This window comes from Callospermophilus lateralis, chromosome 4, assembly GCF_048772815.1.
Source record: "Callospermophilus lateralis isolate mCalLat2 chromosome 4, mCalLat2.hap1, whole genome shotgun sequence".
NCBI lineage: Eukaryota > Metazoa > Chordata > Mammalia > Rodentia > Sciuridae > Callospermophilus > Callospermophilus lateralis.
This window is the reverse complement of record NC_135308.1, coordinates 36,345,647-36,364,237: the sequence shown is the minus strand read 5'-3', so window position 1 is coordinate 36,364,237 and position 18,591 is coordinate 36,345,647. Positions and strand designations below refer to the sequence as shown.

Below are 18,591 nucleotides of genomic sequence, written 5' to 3'. Positions count from 1 at the left end.
GCAGGGTGGCATTTTCAATTTTGTCCACTTTGAGGTTTTTAACTACAATCTAGAATATCTACAACCTTAGCCCCAAATCAAAGAAATCTAATGTTCTTATGTTTTAGTATTATTATAGTATATACAGTTGTTCTCTTTAACATGCACATGTACAGATTGTGACATATATGAAGATTGTGACATATATGAAGATTGTGACATATATGAAGATTGTGACATATATGAAGATTGTGACATATATGTCAGAAATAACATCTGATGTACATTATATGTATATTTGATTTGTTAAAGGGTTATAAAATCATCAGATCAAAAATCTGTCATGAAATGTGCTATTGGAAAATAGCACCTTGAAATGAATTACCTCACATAAACTGGTATTTTCCCACCCCAATGCAATACCTTACAAGCATCTTTGCCCCCTTCTTTGTAGCCAGCACAGACCATCTGCTTGGTTATGACATAATCTCTGTATCTTTTCTGGCATTCTTCATTTGTTACCAAAGGAATATTTGCCTTTTGTAGAATATTTTGGATTTTACCTACAAATTAATCAATACATATAAATTCAGAGGAGGAAATGCAATAAATATGGAAATAAGATTAAAGTCTTAAAGCAAAGCAGGGTGGTGCATTTCTCATCAGGGCCATATTTTTGGATAAAGACAGTAAATTTCCAGAAGGTAGACAGAGACAGAGAACACGCAGAGAGCACCCTGCGTGTTGGCCTTCATTTCTACAACCCATAACCCAGGCTGAGCAAGGGCTCTGTTTTCATGTTACCTGCCATCCTCTCACCTCAACAGAAGTCCCTCAGAAATTCTTTCATACATTTATTGCCTACAATACCAATCTGGGCATTCTTATATTTAAATATTTAATATTCAAAATTATAATACAAAAATACTTTATTTGTGAAATAAATCCCAAACCTCTGACAACAGAGGAGTATTTTGTACTTTGAATACAAACATATTTTCCATGAAGTACAATTTATTTATGAATAACTTGATTTCTACCCAAGTCCATTGGGTATACATTGGAAGTTTTCTTTGTGTAGTTAAAGTTACTTTCACTCTTCCTCTCTCAAGGTTCTAGTAAAAAAAAAAATGTTAAAATTTTGAATTAGCTGAATACAGGGCTGATTCAAGAAAGAGAGGGCAAGATTAGTCAGCTATATATATATATATTTTTTGCAAAGAATGACACAAATATTTTTTCCTATTGTGTTATTGGGAACTTAATTTTTGGAAAAGAAGAATCTTGTGTTTCTAGAAAAGTTCGAGGGCAATCGAAATACTCCAAGTATCTATGAGCAGGGGATCTTCACCTAGAGTCTATAAAAGAATCACATGGTGCATAAACTCAGAAAAAAATATACATCTTTATATTTCCTAACCTCCAAATCTAACACACCCTCCAATTATAAATGTAGACCACACACACAGTAGTATCAGCAGCACCATTAACTTGGTCATCAACAGGGATTACAGATGTTTAGGTGTTTCAGGAAGATAACTGAAAATATATGTGCTCCTCACTATTGCACAATTACGGCTGATATTAAAACAGCTTTTATTTAATACACCAATTAAAAAGCACATATATCACTATCATATCTTTTGATGTATTTTGATAATTGTATGCAATATAATTGGCTTTCTTTCTAGTTGTGTGTGACTTATTATTTAAACATGACTAGTGAGGCAGCTCATAGGCATCACCAGATTGCAGGAAGGATGCATGGAAAAAAATACTAAGAATTGGTTATAAAGAAAGGCTGTCATTTTGGCTTGTGCTACTGGCCAAAATATCAAAGGAGAACATAATAGGAGAGTCAGGAACACTGTTGATACTGAGAATGAGTTGCACTTCAGTGGGCTTATTGACCTTATAGGGGCCCCTGCTCTTTGTGCAGTCAAGCAAATCATCTTTATTATGAAATAAGATGCTTAAAAGTTTAGCTTATAAAGTTTTTCAGGACGCAGCAAAAGTATCTTCTCAAGAATCACTGAACAGCCGGGCATAATGGTGCATGTCTGTAATCCCAGCAGCTTAGGAGGCTGAGACAGGAGGATTGCAAGTTCAAAGCCAGCCTCAGCAACTTAGCAAGTCCTAAGTAACTCAGTGAGACCTTGTCGCTAAACATATTGTTAAAAAGGAATGGGGATGTGGCTCAGTGGTTAAGTGCCCCTGGGTTCAATTTCCAGTATCCTGCCCCCCCCCCTGCCAAAAAAAAATCACTGAACAAACATCTGGTAATAAATAGAGTAGAAAGATCATAAGTTTGGACAAAATTTTTAGACAGAAACTGACTAATTTGATCTACTTATGTGTTATAAGACTGCCTTCAGGAGCAAAATTTAGAATGCCAGACTGTACCTTTTTCTTTATCGAAGCCCCATCCAGTTACCCAACAGTTGGTATAAATTGTATTTGCATCATTTTTGGAAGGTAGGCATACTGGTTTTTGGAGTTCTGAAACAAATTTTAAAACCAGAGTTGAGTTAAACAAAGTTATAGATATTGACTTTAAAAATCATCCTTATATTTTCCGATATTTTCTTACCACGGAAGAATTTGGAGAATGACCCTCCTGCTTTCTGCACAACTTCTCAGATCCATGATTTAAGAAAATTTCTCACCATCAGCATAATTTTCCCAAGTCATTTTGACATTAAAATTTCCCAGAACAAATGAAAAACTCACAGTGCAAATTTACCATCAAAAGCATTTAGCAGTTCTTGTGTCTTATTCAGTGTATGCTTGACTAGTTAATAGTGGTGGCAAAAGTGTCTACACTGTTTCAGGAAGTGTTTTATCACATTTCATTACTTAATTATTATAATAAACCATTGAAGAAATCATCGTCCTAATTTTATAGACGAGGAAATTTGAGGTACAAGGAGGCTCAGCAAGTTGCTGGAGGTCACATAGTTGTGAATGGACTTTAACAATGAGTTGTTTTAGCAGGCATTCAGCTCCTGTGGAGCACAGTACCTCCAAAGCCAATGGTGATGGTCTGGTCTTCCCAGAGCTGCCTTCTGCATCATTCTGTTCTCTACCCAAGTGATTCCTGGAAATTAACATCTGGTTCCACCTATCCTCCTATATCCCTAAAATTCCTAAGCCTTAGCAATGGTACTTCTGCTACTCTTCTGTTCCCAGATGGCAAAGACGATGTATCTGCAATTGCATCCCTCCATGAAAAAACTAATTAACATTTCTTGTCCCCTTAAGTAGAAAGATATATTAGGTCAAGCCATAGGATCTTCCCTACCTTCACAACCACTCTCCTTCCCCACAACTCCACCAACTAGAGAATAGTCTCTCCAGATCTGTCCCCTCACTAGAAATGCTGTGAAACTTTAAACCAATACAATACAAGTCATGTAGTTTTTCCTTAAATATGCTGCATACCAGTATAATTCAAGGGCGCCTGAAGTTTTATTAAGGCAATGTCATGACCAACTTCTGAGATTTTATATTTCTGGTGAATAATAATCTCTTTTATTCGTGAGAAATAAGTTTCTTTTGTAATGTTGGACAGTTTCACAAAGCCACTGTAAATGCGCCAAGCATCCGGTGAGGAAATCCTAGGAGAGAAAAACAAATTCTTTGTTGGAATGGGAGAGACTCACCTTTGATATTGCTCCTTTCCCCTCTTACTTTCTCTTTAAAAATAAATAAATAAATGAACGAATAGAGGACAGGGAATCCTTTTTTTTTTTTGGATTTATTTCCTGATCCCTCCTCTAGCAATTTGTCACCAACAGCAGCAGTAGTAGATCTCTTAAGGTTTAGTTTAGAATATTGAAAATGCACATTTATGTTTTTACATCATGTTTACTGCAAGTAAAAGTAGAAGAATATTGTTGTCCCATTCTGAGAAGCTGTGGGGAAATCAAGCTTAGTTCACCAAACCTGAAAGCAATTGTTTTCATTAGATTCAAAACTATCAAAGAGTCAGATTGATTAAAAATAGGCCACATTAGGGGGACTTCTTATTTAAAATCTATATTTTTACAAAGTATGAACATTTAAATCGACTGCTCAAAAGATGAATGCATATCAAAGAAATCCAAATTTATAGTTCTATTTTGAGCAAAGATCTGAAAAATTTTACCATCATGAAGTATGTGCAAGAAATGCTCACACAAAATACTAAAAGAAACACTGGAGCTGTCAGGTGCAATTTTTTTTTCCCCAATTAAATCACAAAGTTCTCATGTTTATTGTCTCCTTAAAACTCACAACACTAAGTCTTCAAGAATGGAAATTTCTTCATCCCAAATTTCAGTGCATACAACAAAAAGGAGAATACAGTTTCCTGTCTTGGAGCTTTTTCTTTTGAGCCAACCATCTACCCTTAGCAAGACCAAGTGCTGCAGAGAGCTAACTGAAGCTCACCCTGTGCAGAAGCCTTGTGCTACCCAGCTGTTCGTTTGACTGATTTGTTTTCACGGCAGTATGCTCAATCCTCATAAGCAGTAATCTGGACCCTGCCCTTTTAGCCAGGAGAAGGGGTGAATTTTACTAAAATAAAAATACTTTTTTTCTTTTTGAGAGTGATTTAGCATCTTTTAGGATCTTTTTTTGCTCATCATAGGCTTTTTCCATTTTTATTCGTCTCATTGAATGCAGCTGGTACAGCTTATATTTTCTGAGTAATTTTGATGTTCCAGGTACAGTGCTAAACATTTAAGTGTATCACTTAATCCTTCCAATAACATTACAAATTAGCTATTGTTATTATTCATATTCTAAATAAAATAAAACTCATAAAGATTTACAAATCGCCCATGGTCATGGTGATAATAAATGGCAGATCTCAGATCCTTTTCTAAGACAGTCTAAAGTTTTTAGAACTTTAAAACTCTGCCATATTGTATTGTTGGCTTGATAAAATAGAAATATTGTATTAAATCACATACATTGAAATATGTATTCATAAACTCTCAGAATTTTGCTCTACTTATTACTACTTGGTATCTTTGTGAATCAAAGAGTAGAAAGTGAAATTTCTATTGGCCTAAAAAAAAAATTTTGGGCTGGGGATGTGGCTCAAGGGGTAGCGCAATCGCCTGGCATGCATGCGGCCCGGGTTGGATCCTCAGCACCACATACAAACAAAGATGTGTCCGCCGAAAAACTAAAATAAATAAATAAATAAAATTTTCTCTCTCTCTCTCTCAAAAAAAAAAAAAAAATCTTTGAAGAAAACATTTAGGGAGTGGTGGGTGGAGGAGGCAGCAATTGGAATATTTTTTAAGCTTCTCTTTAGGTAGAAGTGATTATTCACCCAGGAGCATGAATCCTGAAAATAGGTCACCCTCTGTTCTGGTGGATCAGCCTGGTCAGGACCCTATAAAATTGCTAAATATTTTCAGTGTCATTCCTGCTTTAAAATGTCTTTGACATCACTAATCATGAGGAAGATACAAATTAAATGGACAGATAATGAGATATTATCTCACTCTAATAAGAATGGTTACTATTGAAAAGATAAAAGATATTAAGTGCTGGCAAAGACATGTCAAAAAGGGAAACCTTGCACACTACTGGTGAGAGTGTAAGTTAATACAGTCACTATGGAAGACAGGATGAAGGTTCCCCCCACCAAGTTAAAAATAGAACCATTTTATGATCCACCAATCCCACTACTGGGTATTCATCCAAAGGAAATTAATATTAATATTAATAAGAACACCCATGTTCACTGAAGCACTATTCCCAGTAGCCAAGACATGAAAGCAATCGAGGTGTCCACCAGAGGATGAATGTGGTACATACACACAACAGAATCCTATTCAGCCATAAAAAGGGATGGTGTCCTGTCAACTGTGACAACATGTTGGAACCTGGAGATTATCGTATTAAGTGAAGTAAGGTAGGCACAGAAAGGCAGATATGCATAATCTCACTCCCTTATGGAACTTTTATAGGTCAATTTCATGGTGTTTGAGAGTGATGGTGATTACCAAGGGCTGGGAACAGTAGACCTGTTCAGCAGGAACTAAGTGACATACAGGAGGATGATATTCTTGAGTACTGTGGCACAATAGGGCCACTATCAAATGATAATGTACCGTATATTTCAAAAGATTAGAAGAAAAGTTTTCAAACATTTTCTTTTAAACAATAAATAAATGAGATCAAAAGGTTTATCTGATTTAAAAATCACACAATGCATACATTCATTGAAACATAACGTGGTACATCATAAATAGATATAATTTCATATTTATCAGTTAAAAGGTTTAAATAAAAATTTTTTAAAAATAGAAGACAGAATAAATCTCCATTAATAAAGTCACATGATGACAGAAAAAATAACTGCAAATTTTTCAAAATGAACAGGCAAGATAAGACATATGCAAGACTTACCCATCAAAGCAATGGGCAGCAGTCAGGATCCATTGGTTTCCAATGATTGACCCTCCACACAGGTGGCTCAGGCTCGTCAACTTCACCTGTAGGCTGACCTGCCAGGGCCACTCTCCCAAAGAAGAATTCGTTCCTCCCACAATGCGTGGGTTTGTTTTTGTGCAGACTGAAAAGTTTTGAAGCTAATGGTTAGAAGTAGACATGAGTGAGTCCCCATCTACCAAGGAAAATGCGATGTGTAATTCTGTTACAGAAGAAAAATCAAGCTATCAAAATAACAGGGGCATCCGTTTGCAGTTCTATGACAAAGTGACCCGTACTCACCAGAGCTGTCTCCTGTTTCACACAATCTCAAAGAATAACCAGAGCTCCCTTGGATCCCATGTGTAATCCTGGTTGGGGAACCATCTGAAGATAATCGCATAGAACATTTACACCTGCATCAAATGAACAGTGTAAAATTAAAGCTTCACAGAAAAGGATGAAATTATCCTGCCAATCAGGAAATAAATGTTCCCTTACTTCTCTTCCTTACAGTCTTCTGGGAGTGAAGAGTAAGTAAAAAACTGGCAGCGAACTGTCTCTGTACACATCTTTTGGCAAGCAACTGCGCCTTGCACAAAGGTCATGTTCAGTTCTTCCCCTCTAAAGTCAACTCCAGAGTAAATTTTGCTGTGGCATGGTTCTGGGCCAAGAATAAACATAAAAGGTAAAAAGGAAAAAAAAAAATCACAAAAGCAACAAACCACAGGCACAAGTTTCTGGTGCCTCAAGAACTGTTTCATCATTGTTACATTTTAGAAAGTCATATGATTTGTCACATGTACTATGATCAGTGAATCCCATTACCAGGCAGAGTTCTTTTGCAGGACAAAAGGCTATGTCCAGATATAGTGTTTTCCTGAGGAGTAACACAAGTTGGTGTCCCACTTAGAGAAGTTTTTAGGAAACAAACATTTCTATTTAAAGAAAAATGGGAGAGAGAAAGAAAGATGCATTAATCCATTAAGTCTCCAAGTTCTCGATTCTCGAATATTCCAATGAAATTAACTCAGGTGCATTAAAATAGGTTGAAAATCATAATCCAGATATGTATTATTATAGTAATTAATATTATCATAGTATCATTAAATCATCACTATATTGTTACATGTTGCACACTTTATTTAAGCTTATATAGGACTTCCACATCTGGAGCCATGGCCCAAAATGGGTTAAAAGCATCAGGCAAGTGCAAAAGCAGCTCACATCAGAAAAACAGCTCTGCACATTTTATTCACTTGAGAAATTCTCTTCAAAGTAAGTCAGACCATGGGACTCTACTAAATTATAGAGATTAAATGTAAATCAAGCCACCTTTCCCTGTGGTGAAAATTAATAGGCACAGATACCCTAAAAAGAGCATAATTAAGTTCCACTTTCTACTTGGAAAAATAAAACCCCCCAAACATCAAAGAATTAATTACCCCTCTATTACCCTCATGTGTGTAAAGAAAAAACTGGGTTGTGTAAGGGTATAGAGGTCGGTCCAGAACCTTGATCAGGATAAACAGGGCTCTAATTTCTAGGATGGAAAAGAATGAGAGGCCACAGGTTTCAAAGATACACAGCCAGCAAGGAGCTTTGACCTCCAGCTCATACAAAACACCAAGACCCATCAGAAAGGCTCTGCTCATTTCTTTCCCACGCCAGACATTTCGTTTTCCATGGTGCATTTGTGTCAGATAAGAGAAAATTCCACTAATCTCTCAATTCATCTGCCCCTGATAGGAAAGCACCTGCTTAAACTGTAGGCTCTAGTGCTTTGCAGGATATGAACAAAACTTTTTCAAAACTCAAAAAGTGACTTTAAGAACAGTGGGCCCGCTCCCCTTTGTACTCGCCTCTGTGATTCTTCATCCCATTCATTGGTGTGGAACGTGAAGAAGAAGCAGTTGGCATGGTAGGTGCAGATGGTCCGACACACTAGAGCATCTGGAGTGACAACTCTGGCAATATTCGCATCTGTAAACGCAAGTTGCTGGAAAAGGTCCATTTGGCAACCTGAGAACTCGCAGAGGAAAGACACTCCTCAGCTAACCACAAAGGCTACTTTATGTTTTCTGGTCCTTTGTTATCACAACTAAGGACATTATGCAGATTTGTTGCTTGTTGTTGCACTAGACATCCTAAGTGGAAAACTGCCTCTCTCTTTTTTTTAAAAAAATTTTTTTAGTTATGAATGGACACAATACCTTTATTTTATTTGTTTATTTTCATGCTGTGCCGGGCATTGAACCCATGCTAGGCACATGCTAGGCAAGTGCTCTACCACTGAGCCACAACCCTAGCCCCAAGAAAACTGTCTCTTAAAATATCCCCCAATTTAGCCAGTCTCTGTGGTGTGCATCTGTAATCCCAGCAACTTGGAAGGCTGAGGCAGGAGGGTTGTAAGTTCAAAGCCAGCCTCAGCAACTTCAAGGCACTAAGCAACTCAGTGAGACTCTGTCTCTAAATAAAATACAAAACAGGGCTAGGGATGTAGTTTAGTAGTTAAGTAACCCTTAATTCAATCCCCAATACCCTTCCCCCAAGAAAAATCCCCAAATTTATTGTTTGGTACTTGGAAGAAGGTAAAATGTTCTAACTCTGATAAGAAATAAATTTCTATTTCATAGAAATAAAATAACTTATGCTCCTAGTCTCCCAGCTCCATCTTCCATCAGAACAAAATGGTTAAATTACTCAGAATGTATTTTCTTTATATTACCCTAATCCTGAGTCAGGCCTTAGGAACAGGAAGTTTAATAAGTTCTTGAATATGATGAAAAAATATTTTAATAAGAAGATATTAATAAAATTCTAAGCAGCTATCCAAAATACCAACTACCCTTTGAAACTAGAACAGGAAAAATTCACTTTCATTTTCCTTACATTTTATTTTTCAATTCTATTTTTCTTCTGTTTATATTATTTAATTGATTTGATGACATAATTTTATCAAAATCATGGAAGCTTTAAGAATAATAATAGAAACTATGTGAAAGAAAAACAGTCACAATTTAAATGAACATATTTGGATTGAGACAGCACCTCCCTTAGTTCTTTCATATGTTTGCTCTCGAAAATTAGACCTCAACTAATTAAAGAAAACAAACAAATATGCACAGACCCTTGAGCTGAAATAAATGGGTCATTGATACCAGACTACAATGGCATCCTCACAAGAACAGCACAACAGGTTGTTCTACACCTTTATGTAGACATTCATAGTGAGAAGGATCTCACTATTTCATGACAAGAACCACTTATTTTCTGGACCACTGCAGATGTTAGGGTTATTCTTATTAGTGACAATCTTTACAAAAGAAGGCAAAAAAAAAAAAATCCAGCAACCCAAAACTAAGAAAGTCCTCTAAACCCATTTTTGAGACTAATACCTTTTACTTTTTATTTTAATCATTCAAAACTTTTCTGCTCCTTCTGGTTATTTTACCACCCCAGTTGCCCTCTTGATGTGTTCCAACTCTATTGCTGCACTCCAAGTGTGAATTACAGAATTGAACATGATCAGGGTCCACTTCATGCTCTGAATATCACCTTTGATGCTCTGCCTCCGTCACTTGGTTTAAAACTGATCTATTGGGTTTTTACCCCCTTCCTCTTCTCTCTCCCCTCCTTTCTAACCACGAAGAAGCAGGATTAACCTTCTTCCTATCCTAAGCCAAGATTTCTGTCCTTTGGATCATGGACCATAGGAATAAAGGAATCCAGACTTTGGGGTTGCCACCAGCAGGACAGAAATGGCTATCTCTTGAGGATACCAATAAACTATGACTCCCACCAGGGCACAACTGAGTGCAACCTTTGTATCCCCTCTTGAAAAGTCCACTGTTCCCTCCAAGGGTTAGAATCTCAGCCTCTGGGAAAGGAGTTCCCTTTTTACTCCTTTGCTGGCAAAGCACTAAAACTTTTTCCTTCTTCTTCTTCTTCAAACCTTGCCATCATTAGACTGTCATCAGGGTCAAGGTTGGACCTTTCAGTACCAAATGTGGAACCCCAGGGGGACCTGAGAGTGCCCCCAGCTCTGGCTTCTCAGGCAGATCTGGCACTTCAAATTTCTCCCCTTCCATGCTGAGCATGCAAGATGGCTACTGAGTTTGGTGGGAGCCAACTCCTGGAGAATTAGGAGATGGGGTGAGTTTGTCTTAGGGTGAACTACTATTCCTGTGAATAAAGGAGGAAACATCCCAGCAGCTGCCAAGGATCTTTTTGCATTAGGGAATTCCCTCCTCCCCCTGAACTCTCTGAGCTGTTCCATTAATTGAGCTACTTTGAAGAAAAGGAAACTGAATGAAACTGAACTCAGTAAAGCCATATCACATGGACCATCTGGAGTACAAGCTAAGACTCTTGATTCTACACATCTTTTCCCCCTTCGTGGGGACATCTGTGGAGCCATGGTGTAGTAGTCATTGTTAGATTGCAGTAGAAAATCAAGGGAATTTTTTTTCCCCCATCTGGTCTGTTTTAGTTTCCCATTCAACTGCCTTGGTTTGGGGGATTCCCTCTGGTTGTCTATCTCTGTGTTTTTGGAAGACATGGGCAATGCTGTGTTGATCCCACTGGGCAGCCTCTCGGGAAAGATCGTGGCTCAATGGGGTCACATACAGGTACAAACCTATGACTAAGGAAAAGCTGATGTTTAACTGTAGCGCAATCGGGGCCATTGAGTGATACTGTGAATTATTACATGACCTTCTATTTGGAGTTGGTGTGTTAGAGGTCAAATAAACGGAAGAGATGTATGTGCAGGAATTTATGTAGTTGCATGATATGGAGTCTCAAGGCCAGCAACTAAGTCGATGGTACACAGAAAGGCACTGCCTCTGGTATACAAGGATAGCCAGACACCCGAAGAAAAAGTTGCAGAAGATTTAAACCCTTTCAGCCCAATGCCTGCTGGCCCAACATTGCCTCTCAGCCTGGCCCCAGTTCCAGGCATGTGGGTTGAGGATGCCAGCCCTCTACTAGGGGGAAAAAAAAGTCCCAGGAAGCTGCCAGGGATATGGAGAAATGTGTGCATGGGGTAAGTGAACCTCTGAGGACTCCCAGTCTCCTTGGCCTGCAGTGGGTAGAGGATCACCAGCCAAAGACGACTTTGTGGTGGGTATAAACACCACTAGATTATGCCCTGGGGACAGGAATATTTCCCCTTTTAAGACCCAGCAGGACACCTTATTTATCCAGGAGACACCATAACTGGGGCAGAGCAATTCTTGCTATGACAGTAACCCACTGATGTAAACGCAGAGCGGGCCTAGCAGGGCGAACTACTGCAGGTTGGGAAGGAGGGGAAGAACTCAGCTGCTGCTTGAAAACCTTCAACTAGAGGAGACATAAAAAAAGACCCCACCAAAAACAAAACAAAACAAACAAACAAAAAAACACCCTGAAGCCTCTTGTATCAGCTCAGGGTCCTCAAAAACAAAAATAAACAAAAAACCCATGAAGGCCTTGTATAGCTGTACTGCTAGACTGTGACACAACTGTGCCACAGACAGCAGGGGCTACATCCTGTAGTGATAGGAGAAGCTGCATAAGCAGAGCTTCGGTAGGTGGAGGCCACTGACATAAACCCCTCACAGCTACTTGATACTGCCTAATGTACATAATGACCAGGAGGTGCAAAGGGATCCTCAAGGAAGCCTAAAGAAAAGCATAGAAAGGTCCACCCTCCGTTGAAAATCAGCATGCCCACTGTTGGAAGAAGGGGCCCACTGTCACGGGAAACTCGCTCAAAGTTGATGATGTTGCAATAGTAAGAGTGACAAGTCAGGCGCAATGGCATCATTGCACAAACCTCTTGAATGCAAACTGGGAGAACAAAGATTAGCTTTTTGGATGCCAGAGGAGCCCTCTCCTGGGGTGAGGTTTATTGTGTAAGTGAAGAACTGAAATAAGGTTCTCACCCAAAAAGCAAGTGCCACCAGAAAACACCGCCCTGGTTCCTACCTTCACTTGCCAGCCAAGACAAGGAAATGGAACCTGCTCTGCTGGAGGTCTGCTCAGAAAGTGAGTAAGGCCATATGGGCTGAAGGGACCCTAGGAAGGGTGACCAGTGCTATCCCAACCAAGATTTACCTAAGGAGGAGGTATAACTTACTCCTTAAGAAAGAGTATCTCCCTTAAGTGAAAGGCATTAATGAGGATTCAGCCTTTTCTGGACAAATTCTTAAAACACGGATTGAGTTAGCTTTGTCAGATCCCTTATAATACTCCAATTCTTCCTGTTGAAAAATCTCATGCTGTGCTGATTTGTGCAAGACTTAAGAGCTATAAATAAATAATATCATTCAGTATTTTCAACCCATAGCACCAAATCCATACACTCTGCTGACTGTGATGCCAGGAGACTGACTGGTTCACAGGATAGATTTGCAAGATGCTTTTCTTCTGCATCCCACTGGATGTAGATAGAAAGGTCCCAATACTTTTGCGTTGAGTGACAGGACTCTAATACTACAGTAACCACCTGGTATTACTGGACTGTCTCAAGGGATTAAAAAAGTCTCACACTGTTTAACGAGAATCTGGCAGAAGATCTTCAAGGGTTATGGCTAGATCAAGAAATCCTTTTGCAATATGTGGATGACCTGCTTAGAGCTGGCCCCAACTATAAATACTGTTTTTTAAACACTAGTGTTGTAATGAAACACGGCACCTCCTGAGTACATAAGTTGCCCACACACACACACAAAAAAGTCTCAGGTTTATAAACAACAAGTCACCTAACCAAGATTCCAACTTGGCCAAAGAACCCACAGTTTGATATCAGATCAGAAGCAGACTGTCTCTGAGAAATTGGGAACCAGAGACAGTTACATGGGTTCTGACATTCCGAGGACATATTTGGATCCCTAATTTTTGACTGATTGCCAAACCCCTATATGAGATGTAACAGAAATAGAAACTTTGATTTAGACACCAGAATGCCAAACTGCCTTTGATAATTTAAAACAAAGCCTCATGAAATGCCTGCCCTAGGCCTGCCTGACATACAAAAGGACTTCATGAGAAATAAGGCAAAGCCCTTGAAGTTCTCTCACAGACACTGGGAGACATATTGAGACCTATAGCCTATTCATCAAAATAGCTCAACCTCACAGGAAAAGGATGCCCCCTTTCCTCAGGAGATAGCTGCTACTTGTGACTTACAACAAGAGGCTGAAAAGTTCACTCTAGGACAACCTATTACTTTGTCTGTTTCTCACCACATCCTGGTCCTACTAAAACTGAAGGATGGCTACTGGCTGAGTCCTGGGAGGTTGCCAAGATACCAGACCAAGATACCTATCAGGTAGTCCAAATGTTAACCTTAAAACTATATTCACCTTAAATCTAGCAACTCTGTTGCTAGGAGATGAAAACAGGCTAATACAACATGACTGCTCAGAGATCTTGAGACTCTTTACTCTAGTAGCTTGGATCTGCTTGGTCAGCCTAACACAGAGCTGGACTGGAACCTCTTCACCAATGGGAGCAGCTTCATGGACAGCAGCCAGCAGAAATCTGGAAATGCTGTGGTCATGCAGCCACAGGTACTAAAGGCCGAGGCTTTGCCACTGGGAGCATTGGACCAGAAAGCCCAGCTAATCGCTCTGACAAGAGCTCTCAGACTTCCAAAGAAATGAAGGTAAACATTTATACTGACTCAAAATGTACTTCCATGATTGTTGAAGTACATAGAATTCTCTAGAATGCAAGAGAGCCCCTCATAGCTACAACAAAGACATTAAACAGATCCTTGATAGAACGGCATTCATACAGGATGTGGCCTATCCAAAGCAGATGGCGATCATGCACTGTTCTAGTCATCAGAAGACTGATGCTTATGTGGCCCCGAGGAATCAGGCTGATGCTAGGGGAGCCTGGTAAGCAAACGGTTTAACATGGCCCTAAAACCTCAACTTAAACCAGACTAACACAAACCTTCTTCTACGGAGGAGGATGAGAAATGGGCCAATGAATGAAGTTTCGATTCCTGGGATAGAGCTGCCAAGTGGAGATGGGATTCCCACGGGCTCATCCTCTTGCCTGACCTACTTGAGAGTATTCACCATGGGAGGACACTTTGGTAAATGTCATCAAGCCCCACTTGGGAGGACCAGGCCTCCAGACTATTCAGCAAGTGACTCAAAACTGTGTCTTAAGTACTTCAAACAATCCAAAGACCAAAAGACAGCTGACTATGAAAGGAACACAACATGTAAAAACACAGCCTTTTGATGCTTGACAAATAGATTTTACTCAAAAGCCCTGAGCTACAGGAAACGTCAGATGGTACTGCTAGACACCTTCTCTGGGTAGGTTGAAACTTATGCCACTAGAACACACACATACACAGCCAAGTGTGGAGGTACTAACCTGTAATCCCAGCGGCTTGCGAGGCTAAGGCAGGAGGATTCCAAGTTTAAAGCCAGACTCAGCAACTTAGTGAGGCTCTGAGCAACTTAGAGAGACCTTATCTCAAAATAAAAAATAAAATAGGCTTGGGATACGGCTCAGTGGTAAAGTGCCTTTCAATCTCTGGTACCAAAAAGAAAACACACACACCCACACACACACACAAAAAAAACAAACTTCAGAAATAACTAAAGTTCTCTTGAATGATCTGATCACAAATTACAGACTCCCCTCCTCAATGCAAAGTCTCTTTCTGCATAGGTGGCCCAGCAATTGAGCAAAGCATTTGCTATCCAACAGAAGCTACCCACATTCTGTAGACCCCAATCTACAAGGAAAACAGAAAAGATAAACCACACCTAAAAGAAAGCTGTGGCTAAATGACGGTAACAAGCCCACCACAGTGGGCTAAAGTGCTGCCAATTGCTCTCGTCTAGAAAAAGTGACCCCAGAAGCAGGCTTAAATTGAGCCCTAGGGGAAAAAAAAAAAAGTGTATGGGAGAAACTTCTGGTACCTTGGGGCAGGGGAGTAGAAAATGGGAAAATATAGATATGTAGATAGAGCGAAAAAACTAGATTAAAACAGTATGAACTACAAATCAGTCAAATATTCACTGCTATATGAAGTGATCCTTTCAGGTCCCAATCAAGTTCGAAATCACCTCTCCCTCACTTCAGGTAAAAGTCCAAAAGAAAAATGACAACAGGTTTTAAAAACCTTCTATTCATAAGACCCCTCCCTTGGTTGCCCATTTTTAGCAGGAAGTAGCTTGGAGATGTTGTTGCCCATTTTTCCATAGAAATGGAAGATAGAAATTGACAGTGGGGAAATCTAAAAGGGTTCCACTTTGTGCTTTGAATATAGCCTTTCCTCTCTGCCACTGCTGCTGATTTTTAAACTTATATTTTTTTCCTTCCTCTTTTCCCTCTCCCCATCTCTGACCATAGAGTAGCAAGATTGACATTTTTTCCCATCTTAGGCCAAATTATCTATCCTTCATGGACCACAGGAATGAAGGAATCCAGACTTCAGGGCTGGTACCAGTGGGGCCTAGAAATGGCTGTTTCTCAAGGCTGCAAATGAATTTTGAGTCCTAACAGGGCATAGCCAGAGCATAGCCTTTGTATCCCCTCTTAAAAACCCTCTGTTCCCCTGACAGAAGGACAGCCTCTGAGGCAGGAGTTCCCTGTGTTTCTCCTTTGGGAACAAAGCAATCAAATTAATTTCCCCTTTTTCTCAAAACCTTGTTCTTACTGAGCCCAGCGATGCACACCTATAATCCCAGTGGCTCAGGAAGATAAGGCAGGAAGATTGCAAGTTCAAAGCCAGCTTCAGCAACTCAGCAAGACCCTAAAACCTAGTGAGACCCTGTCTCAAAATACAAAATAAAAATGTCTGGGATGTGGCTCAGTGGTTAAGCGTCCTGAGTTAAAACCCTGGTACCAAAAGAAACCAACAAACAACAATAAAAAAACAAACAAACACCTTTTTCTCACTATTGGATGAGCAATGGGGACAAGGACTGAGTGTTGGTATCAATCTTTCAGTCCTGGTCTGACCCATACAGGTGACAAAAGGACTTCTTGATTCCAAAGACTATTTTCTTTCTTTATAAAGCCAGTTTGTTTGGTTTGTCTACCAAAAGCACTACAGCTGGTAGAGTAAGGATCTCCAAAAATCATCTCCTTCACAAAAGTGGGGATGATATTGGCAAAATCATTAGAACCAATATTTTTCAGAGCTCTGGAAATTAACCAAAGGCAAACAATAATCCAGGGACCAATAACTTAAAAAAAAAAAAAAAAAGGCACCACTCATTCCCTGTTCCAAGATGGCTGTTATTATTTGATGTGTCAGGAAGTTCCCTAGAGAATCCCACTCACAAGACTTGAATTTATTTGACTGAACCTTGAGATTACTCATTGTTTCCAGCCTTTTCTTTGGGAGCATTTGCTGGGGGAAGAGGGAAGAAGAAGAAGAAAAGGAAAAACAAAATCACAGTGATTATATAATGTTGTAGCTGCCTAAGGCATCAGTAACAGCTGAAGCAAATACCAAACCAGTAAGATGGTTAACAGCTTTCCTGATCAAATTGCAAGTAGTTTTGTCTCATAGATGAGGAGAAATGTGAGTATCCTAAAATCTTCTTTTGAAATCCTTGCAGGAAGAAGGTCAAGAAGAGAAGGAAGTCTTTAAACATGCTCACAGTTGGGTTGGGAGGTAGGAAATTTTGCATTAAAAGAGGAGGGTGGAAGTAAAATGTGTGCAGGTTCAACATTAATCTGTGTGACCTTGAGCAGATCATTTCACCTCTAGGAGCTTTAATTCCTCATCTGTGAAATTGGGAAAATCCTTGGTGAAACTAAAGATAGGGGACAAAGGTGTGGTAATGACTACAAATCACCCTGAACTTATGAATTTATCTGAACAATTAGGCCTTAGATAGAGTCTTGTCTTCTAGGTTGAGTTGGCATCTGAGGACTATGGAAGAATGGACTCAGGGAAAAGCCATGCTTTTAAGAGCTTACTCCCCTTCCTGAAATATCCAGGAGTTTTATCACTCTGTAGAAGCCACTTTATGAGATTGAAGTAATATGTGAACTCACTGTAACTTAACAAGAAAGCAAGCACAGAACAGGTAGAGATTAGATACATGAGGTGCTCCTTCAGGCTGTGGGCAGTAGCTGGGAAGGGCCTGAGGTCTCCACACATGCCTGCTTGCCTTTCCAGTTTGTCCCACCATGATATGACACAGCAAGATGCCTTTGCTAGGTGCAGCCACCCAATTTTGGAATTCCCAGCCTCCATAACCATAAGCTAAATAAACCTCTTTTCAAAAATATGAATTACTCAATCTCAGGCACTCTGTTATAGTAACAGAAAACATACTGAGACAAGTGCTATGTAGAAGGCAATGCTTCTGAATAAAGAGTCCTACCTCCTGTAGTCCATACCTCCAAAAATTCTCCCAGAAAAAAATGTGAATATTAAAATTAATAATCAATAAATTTGAATCAACAACTGGCACACAACTGGCACACAACTGACTTCCCAATCTTCCACAGAGAGGTCTTTGCCCAGCATCCAAGACAGACCTTGGCACAGAGCTATGCGGAAGACAGATTTGGTTTTCATAATTCCTCATTATTAATAATATTGTGCTAAATAAGATGAAGTTTCATGCCAACTGTTTGGATAATTCAACTGAAATCACCTAAATGTCTGGAACACTAGGGTTTTATTGATTCATTATGGTAGAATCATTTCACTAGATACGGACATCCTTAAGAAATGACCCTATAGTTTTCTCTACATTATCACTGTGTTATTTCCTATTACGACTCTTGCAGGAGTGTTATCACAAACTTAAAGACTTAAAACAAGACAATATGATATTCTATCGTTCTAGAGATCAGAAGTCTGAAATGGGTCTTTCTGGACTGAAATCAAGATGTTAGCAGGGTTTTGTTCCCTTGGGATGCTCTATAGAAAAATCTATTTCCTCATCCTTTTCTAAAAGCCACTTGCCTTCCTTTTGTACCTTTAAAGCCAGCAGGGTAACATCTCCCTAACTCTGACCCTTCTGCTTCCCAAGTTCTCTTATAATGATACAGATGTCTACATCCAGACAAATACAGATAATCCAGAATAATCTCACCATTTTAAAGTCCTTAACTTGGTCACATCTACAAAGATTCTTTTGCTGAGTAAGGCAACATATTCATGAGTTCCAGTGACTCATTCTGGGCACACAGCGA

General features: G+C 39.4%; 1 protein-coding gene across 2 annotated transcripts in view; it reads right to left on the bottom strand.

The window, feature by feature from the left end:
• Positions 1–18,591, bottom strand: part of Klkb1 (kallikrein B1) — a 29,650-nt gene that overhangs the window by 1,609 nt on the left and 9,450 nt on the right. Inside the window, exons 6-13 of one of the 2 annotated variants that reach the window (XM_076852410.1) lie at positions 8,271–8,430; positions 7,237–7,346; positions 6,910–7,072; positions 6,712–6,824; positions 6,388–6,553; positions 3,421–3,596; positions 2,383–2,478; positions 403–542 (exon numbers count right to left, since the gene is read on the bottom strand). In XM_076852410.1, the coding sequence (XP_076708525.1) occupies positions 403–542; positions 2,383–2,478; positions 3,421–3,596; positions 6,388–6,553; positions 6,712–6,824; positions 6,910–7,072; positions 7,237–7,346; positions 8,271–8,430 (1,124 nt within the window). The remainder of the gene's footprint in view (positions 1–402; positions 543–2,382; positions 2,479–3,420; positions 3,597–6,387; positions 6,554–6,711; positions 6,825–6,909; positions 7,073–7,236; positions 7,347–8,270; positions 8,431–18,591) is intronic. The other variant, XM_076852412.1, reaches the window with a different exon arrangement.